The following is a 12,517-nucleotide window of genomic DNA, read 5'->3' on the forward strand; positions in this document are numbered from 1 at the left end:
CTTCCTTGTAAACATAGCAATGCAGCCAAAAAAGCTTCACTGTTCCATCTAATCAAGCGTCTGCCAATACTCATTTTTGGCTAAGTCTATCGCCGCAAATTGGTTTTAATTACTCGCCGCTGCCATTCAAACAGCAAATCTCGAGTGTCTCTTCAATTTGACGGTGTCAAATTCCTGTAAGCCTCGCCTGTGTTTGAAAGGGAAGGTGATTAACGTGAATGTTTTTGAGAGGGAGTGATTTAAAAATGCACTGCGGGAGTCAATAAGCCGCCATCCATCCAATCTAATGAAGTCAGTCTTTGCAAAAAGGATCATGTTCGACGGCGTCAGAGAGAGCTGTCTTAATTAGTTGGATTTATACACCTTCAACTTTCCTTTCAGAATCACAATTTTCTACAGCCTGCTACACTACAAAATACTTTTTGTCATCAGTCCATTCATGCATTACCGAGAATCCAAGACAAACCAACGTTTGCTAATATTATTATGCTTTAAAACTTGCTGGACCAATTGGTAGTATAGGAATCTTAATTAAATGAATGTGTGAACTTTGAGGTTACTTTCCATGAATTAATAGGTCCACAAATTAGTCTTGAGATACAATTCCCCAAAATGCACAGTAAGGCTGGTATTTTGCTTCAAAGGATCCATTTTTGGGTCATTTCCTTCCTTTAGGGTCATTTTGTATGCATGATTTGAAGTGGTCATTGAAGGGTCATTTTAAGTAATTTGAAGATAAATTGTGCACTGGCTATTGGTGGCTGTTATTTTTTTCAGTTATGTAATATTTTATCTCTCCAGGTGTCCGCCGAGGCAGCTGCCGTCAGACAAAGTGAAGCACAGACCTTCACAATTGGAGTCTTACCACAAATCCCAGGATTTCCTCAGCTCGACCGAGACTGTGATCTCCAAGTCACGGTAAGTGCGAACATGACATTCCTTTTCTTGTCAAATGTCATTTAATAGACGGTCACACCGAATGGATCACACATATTGAAAGCGTACTCACACTCAAAAACTAACTGCCCAGAAAATGTATTTTTGATCCCGTTCTCAGTTGTGACCAGTGGCAAAACAAATCCGACTCAGACCGGGGAAAAGGAATATGACACAGCCCCCTAAACCCAAATCAGAAAGATCATCATAACATAATTTCAAAACAAACACATGCCGGCAACAGCGGGGCTTACAAGCTTCATCACCACAGAGATCAACTGTCATTTTGAAGTCAGTCAAATACATACTGTACATGATGAATAATGAACCAAGAGAACAACAATAATAGTAGGCTACATGGCCCCTTAATCATAAGCCCGCACCCCAATCCACACAAGCTCCGCCCCCGTTCATGAGGTTGTGGTGAGGCTCTAAGGACATAAATCGGTGTCCATTCTACGTGGAAGCTCAGTTTACCCAATTTTTAACCTATCTCTCTGGGCCTGGAGGCAACCGCAACTAATGATGGAAAGATCAAAGTTTGTCCGCCTGTCAGTGCTTTGTGACGGTGGAAGGGCTCAGCAGCACCCGATGCTCAGTCGGGAAAGAAACTAGAGTGCCAGAAATCAAGTCTCCAAACACAAGCAGCGACAATACAAAAAAAAACTACCAGAAATAGAAGCTCGATTTTTTTTTTGCTAGTCATTTTTAACAAAGCAAGTGTCAGACAGATCATCCAATCATCATGCAAAGAACCAGAGCATCCGGGCCAGCCGAGCGCCAAACACTGCCTATAGACGCCCAGAGAAGCAGGGCATCCGATTGGCCGGATAAACGTAGCCTCTAGCCAATGACTTGTCTCGTTTCACTGTAGCAAAACAATGCGCTCTGAACTCTGAAAAAGTACAGCTTCCACATTGTGTAAAGGACTGTTAAAGCTACGCAAATGAATGAAAAGAAAGCTGCATCATAACCAGTGCGTAAACTTCATAATGATATTGACGGGTCAGATTCAACCTTCATTGCGCCACGCCTTCAAGTAGGGGGCCATCCCACAATCCGCTTCAGTTATTCGCAGTAGGTCGCAGCGACACATATAGCCAACGCCGGATTTATGTTGAAAAAGTACGAAAGCTACACTGCATCAAACAGGAAGGATTGTCTCAGGAGTGATTTGTTCAAGGATTCACGGTAATTATTATATTTTTTTCGTTTTTTCACAAGACTTTTCAACGTAAAAAGCTCTTTGTTGTAAGGCTGCCGCCCTATTGTCTAACAGACTAGCATCATTCTTCAACATACAGTATTTAAGTAAAATAAATGCTAACTGCACGTTTTTTTGTTGTTTTTTTTTTGCTTTTAACCAAGAATCGAGACTGTTTAACGTCCATATCTATAAAGAATTATGGGATTTAAGCATTTTTTTCACAAGAATTTTCAACGGAAAAAGCTCTTTGTCTGTGATTCCACTCGGTCAGCTGTGATGGCCACGCCAACAATTCAGGCCCCCTATTAATTGGCCCTGCGTCCATTGTCCCGTCAATACCATGACCAGTGATAAGAAGCTAAATCTGAACAAAGGTTGAGTGCCTCCTAGTGCCTGTTTAGTCAATAACATGTACACAAAACGTTATACATTTGATCACTAACTTTCAGCTTTCCTTGCAGTCTTAGAGAAATCGCCTCTGGTTGTGACCTATTAAATTCTCATCGGCAGCTTCTTCAAGTTTGGGGGAAATTTTAATATAGAATTTATATAAAACATTGTGTGTATGTGTTGAAACAGGCTCTTGAGGACCGTGTAACAGAGATAACACGCTCAGCTCTTTCCTTTATTGACTCTGAGACCCCCAGCGATCATCTCATCTACAACATCACTAAACCAGTACCAGCTGGGCAAGGTACCAAATACATACAGAAAACTTACTTCCCTTACAAATACAAAGTGTTTTTTTGTTTTTTGCAGCCCTTTTAATTCTTGTTTCAGTCTTGGTCTTTTGGACGAAAGTCTTAGTCATATCTTTGTCACTTCAAAATGTGTTGGTCTAGTTTTAGTCGACAAAATCTCATACAAATTTCGTCTAGTTTTAGTTGACAGTTACTCAAAATGTTTTCGTCTGTAAAATTAAAAAGTTTTAGTCTCAAAATCAATAAAGGTTTCCAACAATTTCGAATGAACATACACAAGCGCATATTGTAGTGTCTACAAGGACATCATCAACTTGGTGATGATAATACATAAGCCTTTTGCGATATGCAATAAGTCAAATCATCGCACGCTAAATTAAAATGAGGGCAGTAATTGTCGTGGCCACGAATTATTGCCGCAAGTGTGCGTGCATACAGCTGTGTGTACTTGTGTTTGCATGTGCTGCGTGCACTTTGCACACGTGCATGTAGATTGCATATGAGACTCCAGTAGCTTTCACAGATGTTTATTGGCCATCAACACGCCTTAGAATTAAAGTTCAGACATACAAAATAAGGAAACACACTTAAAAATTAAACATTGTAAAACGTTAGCATTGCCACATTGAGGCTAATGGAAAAAAGACCATGTACTAACCACTTTAGCCTGATATCAAATTTTGGCAGTATTCTCCACAACGCAAGATTACGGTTAAAAGGTGACACTTCAAACATGAAAATTGGCTGGGTTACAGCATTTGCAAACAATGCGAACAAAAGAAAAAAACAATTACTGACGCCACATGGAATGACGAACAGCGAAGTGCACTTTGTTTTTGTTTTTTTTTTTGCTGAGTGTAAAGCGTACGGTTAGTGGCTTAGCAAACGTACTTCCGATGAACATTTCAAAATAAAAGCACGTCATGTTCAGATTTCTGGAGGCAATCTCTCATACTTTCTACACTAAGAATAGATTTAAAATGACACCCATTATGAAAAATCTGATTGGCAATGATAATATGATGTAATAAATGATAATAATTTGGCTTCAGATTTGTTAACATGCGCACTTAGTATGACAAGATGACAGTGATTTTGGATCAAATTACCACTTTTAATGGGCTCTAATTGGCAGACAACAAATATAACATTGGGTTTCTCACCTATTTCATATTCTGCACTTAACTAGCTTTAAAATGACTCATTACGCATGGTGTTTTTTTTTTTTTTTTTTCTATATTTATAATACTTAATGTATTTTGTGTTTGATTTAAGAATAACAATTTATTGCATTTGAATAGGTCATTTATTAGGATATACTGTATTGTTACTATATTCATGGTTGAATTGGTTAAAAAAAACTAGCAATAATATCGCATATCGGCAATACTTTATGAGACAATATATCACCTACTAAAATGTATTATTGCGATAGGCCTAATAATACACAGTCAGCAGGAAAAATCAATTAAACCCACCTGGAAGCCACGAACTATGTAAAAAAAATAAATAAATACAAGTCGCACCTGAGTATAAGTCGCACCAGCCATAAAATGCCCAACGAAGAGATAAAAAAATATATATATAAGTCACACGGAGTATAAGTCGCATTTTTTGGGGAAATTTACTTGATAAAATCCAAAACATAGAACAGATATGTCATCTTGAAAGGCAATTTAATACAAAAATACAATAGAGAACAACATGCTGAATAAGTGTACAGTGTACAAACAACGAAATGCGAACATACTGTCTTCACCAGGACGCCACGGCTCGGTCCTGGCTATACAGCAAGCTAAACTCCAAAATGACAATGCTGGACGTCGGTATAATTTGCTGAATCAATTTCGTCCACGATACCAAACAGGTTCGCATCAATGTAAAGAAATGATAATTAGGTGCTATTACAGCAATGACAAAAACGGTTTTATGTGTTCGCTAGCATTAGCACATCGTTCAAACAACCACACAACTGGCTTTAAGTGTCCGATCGTGGGTGGAAAACGCACAACAACAACAGAAAAGATGATCCACACAGGCGTTGCCTCTGTAGAGATATTTTACAAGCATAAACAATGAACGCAGGTTCACAGCCGTGTCTCTCTCTCTCTCTCGCTCGCCCACTCGCTCAGACAGACAGACGCTGCGTAGCTGTCCGTCTTCTTCTGGAGTGTGAGCGCTCTTCTTCGCATAAACAAGTGCGAGTGCGCCCCCACATGGGCGTGAAAGCGCCACAAACTAAAAGCATGCATTTCGATATAAAAAAAAGTAAATGATACAATTGAACACACATTGCCAAAGGCAGAACGCGAACGTGACCATTTCTATTAAGAGTTATTCAGATAACTATAGCATAAAGAACATGCTAACAAGTTTACCAAACTATCAGTGTCACTCCAAAACACCAAAATAACATGTGAAATGATATCATAATGTGTTAATAATTTCACACATAAGTCACTCCTGAGTATAAGTCACACCCCCAGCCAAACTATGAAAAAAACTGCGACTTATAGTCCGAAAAATACGGTATATATATTATTTTGCTATTTCTACATGCTATTGCTATTTGCTATATGAGTATAGCTAGTAGTTGCAAGCAATCAGTATTTCCCAGTAATTGCTCATTTACCAAACAAAACAGCTGAAGTGGGCTAATAGCTAAATGCCATTTCGCCAAGTGGCTCTTCTTTAGACTGGCCAATGTTTTAAGAGGACGCTCGCCATCTAAAGCTAAGGCCAAAGCGAATTCTATGCTAAAGCTAGGAGTTACATTTAACGTCTGATGATCACTCAGCAAAGACCTTTAAAGGCATATTCTTTCTTACCAAGATAAGAAAACAAATCTTAACGTGTTTCCAAAAAAGCAAGATGGTGCACAGCCTAGCTTTAAACACATCCTAAACTCCCGTGAGTTAAGGAGAGGCACAGCACATCTCGAATGAGTGGCATGACCCAAACAATGCTACGATGCAAGCTGACATACTGCACGTACAATTTAAAAACACATGACAGAAACAATGTAGCATTTTTGTCTCGTCAGGCAAAAACTGGCATTTGTCTCGTTATGTTCTAGTCTCCCAAGCCACATTTTTAGCTCGTCATCGCCATGAAAAAATTGTCAGTCGACGAAATATTTTCGTTATCGTCAATGTTGATGAAAACAACACTGCAAATACAGTATGTCCTTGCAATCTCACGTTTGTCCCGCTGGTCACCAGGTGCCATCGAACACCGAGACAGGCCGTACACGGCTGTCCAACAATTCACTCAGGCGGACGTGAATAACGGCAAGATTATCTACAGGCCTCCTCAAGCCCCTTCACACCTGCAGGAGCTCTATCAATACTCCTTCATTGGTAGGAACCATACACATTATTTGCTTATTTTAAAAGGTTCCTAAACAGGTATACAGTAAGTATGATGCTGTTCAGATTTTGTCTTGAAAATATTGTAATAATACGGTGAGGATCACACTGAAATATACTATCTCTGCCGATTTTTTAATATGGTAAGTGGATCTCATTCCATTGTGTGGGTGTTTAATACTTTCATTAATATTCATTTTCATCCACGCAATTACTTTTGAGGATATTTTCTGTCAAAGGTTCAGTGTTTTAATCAGCTTTGTGTTAGCTTTTTCCCGTTTATCTCTTACTGTTGCATGGCCGCATCTAAATTCCAAAGTTACCAAGGTGGACCTAATTTAAAAGTTAAATGTTAATAATGCCTCAGTGAGTCACTCTTAAATTGGTGCTTGCTTTCAAAATGTCCTAATGAGAGATTTTAGCTAAAATTTAGCATATTCAAATTATTCATACCCTTGACAATTTTTGTTTCCTTTCCTCATAACACAGTGTATTTTTCTTGTCATTGGCCATGTGGAATGAATTTACATAAAAAGCAAACAAAAACTGCCAGAAAATAGCTTTAGACGTTTCTATTTCAAGGCCAAGTATTTTTTTAGATAGTTCTCGCACTGGTAGTTTCTGCAAATAAACAAGGGAACATATTTCTAACAGCACTTTTGGGTGAATTGTTGAGTTTCAGCACAAATCTGGAGGGATATTGAACTGCAGTTTTTTGAGTTCATTTCCGTGTTGACCATTTGTTCTTTGATTTCCCACAGGTCTGCCCGAGTCATTGAGTGTCTACTTCACAGGTAAATACCACTTCTTATTAAATTAGGAAGAGCACCACCCGCTGTCTGCTTTCAAACATTCTCTTATCATCTTCCGATTTCCTTTGAGGGCTTTCATCTTCACTGCTTCTCCTCTATCACCTCAGTTGCTCTCCTGCCTTTTTCATACTTCGCATTCCTGATTTTCTGACTTTTATATTTACAGTCAGGTAATAAGTACTTGAACTACCCGCGATTTTGCAAGTTCTCCCATTTAGAAATGATGGGCGGGTTTGAAATTTTCATGGTAGGTGCTTGTCCATTGTGAGAGACATTCTAAATAATTTTTTTTTTTAACAATTTATTTGTATTATCCTGCTGCAAATAAGTATTTGAACACCTAAGAAAATCAATGTTAATATTTGGTACTGTAGCCTTTGATCACAATTACAGAGGTCAAACATTTCCTGTCAGTTTTCACCAGATTTGCACGCACTGCAGCAGGGATTTTGCACCTCTGCTCCACACAGATCTTCTCCAGATCAATCAGGTTCCTGGACTCTCACTGACAAACACGGAGTTTGAGCTTCCTCCAAAGATTTTCTATTGGGTTTAGGTCTGGAGACTCGCTAGGCCCCTCCAGAACCTTGATATGCTTTTTATGGAGCCACTTCTTGGTGATTCTGGCTGTCTGATTCGGGCCATTGTCATGTTGGCAGACCCAGTCACGACCTATTTTCACAAATCTCGCAATACATGACCCTGGGCCTCCTCTCCTTAATACAGTGCAGTCTTTCAGTCCCATGTCCAGAAAAACACCTCCAAAGCATGATGCCCCCACCCCCATGCTTCACTGTAGGGATGGTGTTCTTTGGATGGTACTCATCATTCTTCTTCCTCCAAACACTATGGCTAGGTTCATACCGCAGGTCTTAATGCACGAATCAGATTTTTTAGTGTTTTTCAGACTCGAGTGAGACATTAACTTGACGGTCTGAACGGGACAAGTTGCATAGAAGTGGACCATTTCAAATCCGATCTGGGCCACTTTCGTATTTGGTTTAAATTCGATCTGGGCCACATTTTTCCAGAATGTGGCGACGGTCTGAACTGTCAAGTCTCCCAAATTGGAATTCATGCAACAATTATGTCATCAAAGAGCGAGAGCGACAGGGCGTTACGGTAGCGGTGCAGCTGTACGTTAGGGCCTAGTTTGCCCTTGAACACGGCTTTTGGGGAGGGGTCGGACTTGACAACATTCATAAAAAAATAAAATGGGTTGAGGATAAGCCTGACAATGATCGGTTTTCTCTTTGCTCCGTATGAGCAATATTTCAATTTACAAATTTAGGTCGCCAAAGTTTAACAATATGGCATTTGAAAGTTTAGCGGAAGTTTTTTCCAATTTCCATTTTTTTTTTTTTTTTTTTTTTTTTTTCCAGGAACATGAAATTTGATATAACTAGCAGAAATGTCTGTGTTTTTGGTCTTGCCAGAGTCACCAACTTCTGAAGCGCCGCATGCTTCAATCACCGTTTAACTTGTTAAACAGTTTTGTGGCAATTCACTGTAAGTGAGCAACTCCGCGCGGATTTGATTAGACTCACTCAGTGAAGCATTTAATAAAGCCAAGCATTTTTCTACTACTACTTTATTTTTGTTGGCACCGATTGCCCACGGAAAACAAGATGATCCTTTTAATTTCATAATTGTAACTATGAAGGAACTATTCACAATTGAAACTAGGCACTGTTTTCTCCACTGGAGGGCAGTCATGCTCTTTGGACAAATAATGCTTAATTTCTTTTTTTTTTTTTTTTTTTTTTTTTTCTTTTTTTTCTCTTTTTTTTTTGCTTTCCTTTTAGAAAAGTTTGTGCTGAGAGAAAAAAAAATCCATTGTTTAAAAAAAAAAAAAAAAGCAGTTACTCACAATGTTACTCGTTACTTGAGTATTATTTTCATTGGATACTTTTTTAGTTGTACTTGAGTACATTTTTTGGATGACTACTTTTACTTTTACTTGAGTAATATTAATGCTAATGCTATTAATTAAAGTAATGCTACTCTTGACTAACATTTTTGGCTACTCTACCCACCTCTGGTTTTAAGTCACACAGTCATCTCCAGAAGTCCTGCCTGAAAAGACAAAAAGACATTTCTAATGTCTTTTGAAATCCAGGCTCATAGGCCACAGCATGAAGTCCGGTACAAATTTTATCATGACCAGACATACAGTCCCCTGAAAACACAAAATAGGTGACATTTTGGTTTTAAACGGCCATTTTTGGGTGTCCCTGAGGAGCTATCTTGCGCTAGAGATTTTGTCTGAATGTGATCAAATTCACACCACGTAAATGGACTAAATTAGATTCGTAGATGGACGAATGGTGATGAGTTATGAATAATTGTAGTTTTCGTCATTCGTTTCAAGTGGGTGGAGAATGTCAGTAAAGTTTGACGACTCTCCATAAAACAGAAAGCTCTATTAAATCTGTTACACAAGGGCATAGCTTGACCAAACACGTTGTCTGGGATGAAGGTTAATTAATTTTTTTGAATTTGTGTGTGTTTTTGCATGTCAAGTGTCCGATGGTGAGCACACGACTCCTGAGTTAGACTTTGCCATCCTGTTGCTGTCCAACCACCAGCAACCTCCGATGTTCCAAGTTTTGGATCCTCTTCTGGAGGTCAGCATGGGCGGGCAGGCCACTTTGGGTAAGGAATACGACACATTACATACAACAAAAACATCAGGATTTAGTAGTAAATGATTATTTGTCTTTCTAAATGTAAAACTTCAAGACTGGCTTCCTTTAAAATTAGAGGGATCCTTTTTTGACTTAAAGGATGGTGAAAACAGCCACAGAGGCGAGTTGGACCCAAATGCAGGGAAACAACAGGGAGGCAAGGCAGGGTGTCTGTGAACTCAAAAATGCTTTCATAAAGGTGACAGAAAACAAAGTACAAAAAAAGCCAAGGGGATCAAAACTTACTTGAGGCAGAGAAAAACCACAGGTTGTGGACGTAACACATGACGAGAATGACGCAACAAGAACAGGCAGCACATGGGGATCTTAAATACAACGAGCATGTCATGCCTACAGTCAGGTATGGTGGTGGGAATGACCCCCCCACCTCTTCAATCTCTGCAGCAATGCTGACAGCACTCCTGTAACGAGTCACATGATATTTTGGAGGGAAAATGACAAGCAGTACTTAATTTCGACATTTATGGATGTACGTAGTTCCCATGCGGTGCACTCACTTTTGTTGCCAGAGGTTTACATATTAATGGCTATATTTTGAGTTATTTTGAGCGGAAAATAAATTAACTCTATTACATAAGCTTCACACAGACTACTTTTCATTGTGTCAAAGTGTCATTTTGTTAGTTCTGTCCCATGTAAAAAGATACACTTAAATATCTGCAGAAAGGGGTGTACTCACTTTTGTGATACACTGTATTTCACTGGGGCACGTGCTGATATATAGTATTGTTCTGCAAGTCTATGGATCTTTAGTGCCCCAGTATAAATTTCACCAGTAAAGCTTATTTAATAAGCGCATATTACACCATTCACTCCATAAACACAATCTGCACATGGCTCCTTAATTTGGTAATTTATGCACGTACCTTTGGCTGTGATAGGCATGTGAGTTGATACTTCCGCGAAGCACCTTGGGGAGATATGTTGCGTTCATGTGTGTTGGGAGATCTGAGGTCCCATGTTGGAAAATCATTTTGATGTGTTGATAAAAACATGGTGGATACAAAGAAGGGCAACCTATTTTACTGCTCCAACGATACATCACAAGTGGAGTGACTGTTTTTCTAGACACCTTGTAATTAAGAATCATTTTTTCGATTACTCCAACAACATGTGAATGCAGAATCAATATTATGGCGTGTGTGACAAACCGCCAATCATACAGTCGACGGTGCAAATGACATCTCCCCACCTGCTTTACATGTTAGTGCCAGATAAACTGCCAATCCTTGTTCGTTTTTACCTTTGTGTTGATGTTTTTTTGGTCACCTATTCCCATGAATTGTGAATTTAAATGGTTCAACTTCACTCTTAACTTATCAGGCAGTAAACTACGGTAAACTACTCTATTCGCAAATTGAAGTAGCAGATGAGCTGCCGTCTTTTAGCTCACTGGCTATGAATACATTGACAATTAAATGTGATTTGAGTGAGAGGCTCCCACTCAAGAGCTTTCTCTAATATTGTTTTAATATGATACATCATATTTGAACTGTATCAATACTAATGCTTTTTATATACCCTACCCACCGACGTCACAAAATCACGTGACCCGCCATCTTGGCCGTCTGTCTGTGGCTATATTACCATTAGTGTCAATGGAACGAGCAAATTAAAATGCATTTTATGGAAGACCCAGTGCTTTCCGACGCCGTAAACTCACTGGATGTTTTACACAAAAGGCGTTATGTGGAAAAGCTTCGTTTTATACAGTCGCCGGATCCATATTTGATGCCTAAATCGCTATTTTTCGACACGTTCTCTTCGCCGTCTCTGCCTGACATCTGCTATCCAGATATCTATCACTACCTAATCCACACAAAGTCGGCATATTCTCACGAAAGTTTAAAAAACTTTAAGAGCTTGGAGGCTTATAAATACTTTGTTGCTGGTTGGGTGAAAGAAGTCCTCGTCCGCGAAAATTCGGCAGGAATCTATCTTGTGCTCGGGAAGGTGAGTTACGACATTTTCAATTCAAAATCTTTTATTCTCGCTAACATCCACTGTCAAGTCTAATTTATTTCATGTCGTTTGTCAATGCAGTTAGGGGTTTTTATGTTTATATGGTTTAGCGATAGTACTAACTACATACATACGTGTATGTTGTCGGCGATTAGCCTCGCAGTGATCTTAATTGTGGTTATTTGTCAGCCCCAAACCCTCTAAGTATATCTTAAATGCATCTTACCTGATATAAAATGACTACTACATAGTCGGTGGTGATTTTTTGGTGCCCAGTTTTGGCGTCGAATAGCAGCCGTCCACATTGCTCTCCTCTCGGGATCTTTCGGAATACGGTAAAACTTTATGTCTTTCCGTCCACCTTCTCTGTTAGTGCAACCAACAGCCACACATGCCTTCACCATTTTGTTTAATCGCCGTTAAGTAGCAGAAAAACGCCGTAAATAGGAGGAATGTATGTAGCCTCAATGGGGAAAAACGATGTGTTGCCGGCGAACATGGTGCGGGGGCGTGGTTTAGGGCTGTGTGTGACGTCACGTGGGTAGGGTCTATTGCTACAGTGCTGCTCGAAAGTTTGTGAACCCCACAGCGATGGTCAGATTTTTTGTAAAAAAAACTAAAATAACCTTATTAAATGTTAAGTTATACCCAAATCCACAATACTGACATTCCAAATAATGGACTGAAACAAAAGAAATAGTTATATTGTCATTCTTTATTTAACAAAAGTGGTTGATTTAAGAAAAACTCAGATATCATGTGTGCAAAAGTATGTGAACCCCTTCAGTTAATAGGATATTGCGCCTCCTTTTGCAGAGATTAC

The 12,517-nt window shown here is 39.2% G+C and overlaps 1 protein-coding gene across 3 annotated transcripts in view; it reads left to right on the forward strand.

Moving 5' to 3' along the window:
* fras1 (Fraser extracellular matrix complex subunit 1) overlaps positions 1-12,517 on the forward strand; it is a 451,829-nt gene that overhangs the window by 353,784 nt on the left and 85,528 nt on the right. For all 3 annotated transcript variants that reach the window (XM_057831795.1, XM_057831797.1, XM_057831798.1), the window contains 5 exons: positions 802-918; positions 2,723-2,837; positions 6,066-6,203; positions 6,974-7,006; positions 9,548-9,679. In XM_057831795.1, coding sequence (XP_057687778.1) covers positions 802-918; positions 2,723-2,837; positions 6,066-6,203; positions 6,974-7,006; positions 9,548-9,679 — 535 coding nt within the window. The remainder of the gene's footprint in view (positions 1-801; positions 919-2,722; positions 2,838-6,065; positions 6,204-6,973; positions 7,007-9,547; positions 9,680-12,517) is intronic.

Source organism: Corythoichthys intestinalis, chromosome 3, assembly GCF_030265065.1.
Source record: "Corythoichthys intestinalis isolate RoL2023-P3 chromosome 3, ASM3026506v1, whole genome shotgun sequence".
NCBI lineage: Eukaryota > Metazoa > Chordata > Actinopteri > Syngnathiformes > Syngnathidae > Corythoichthys > Corythoichthys intestinalis.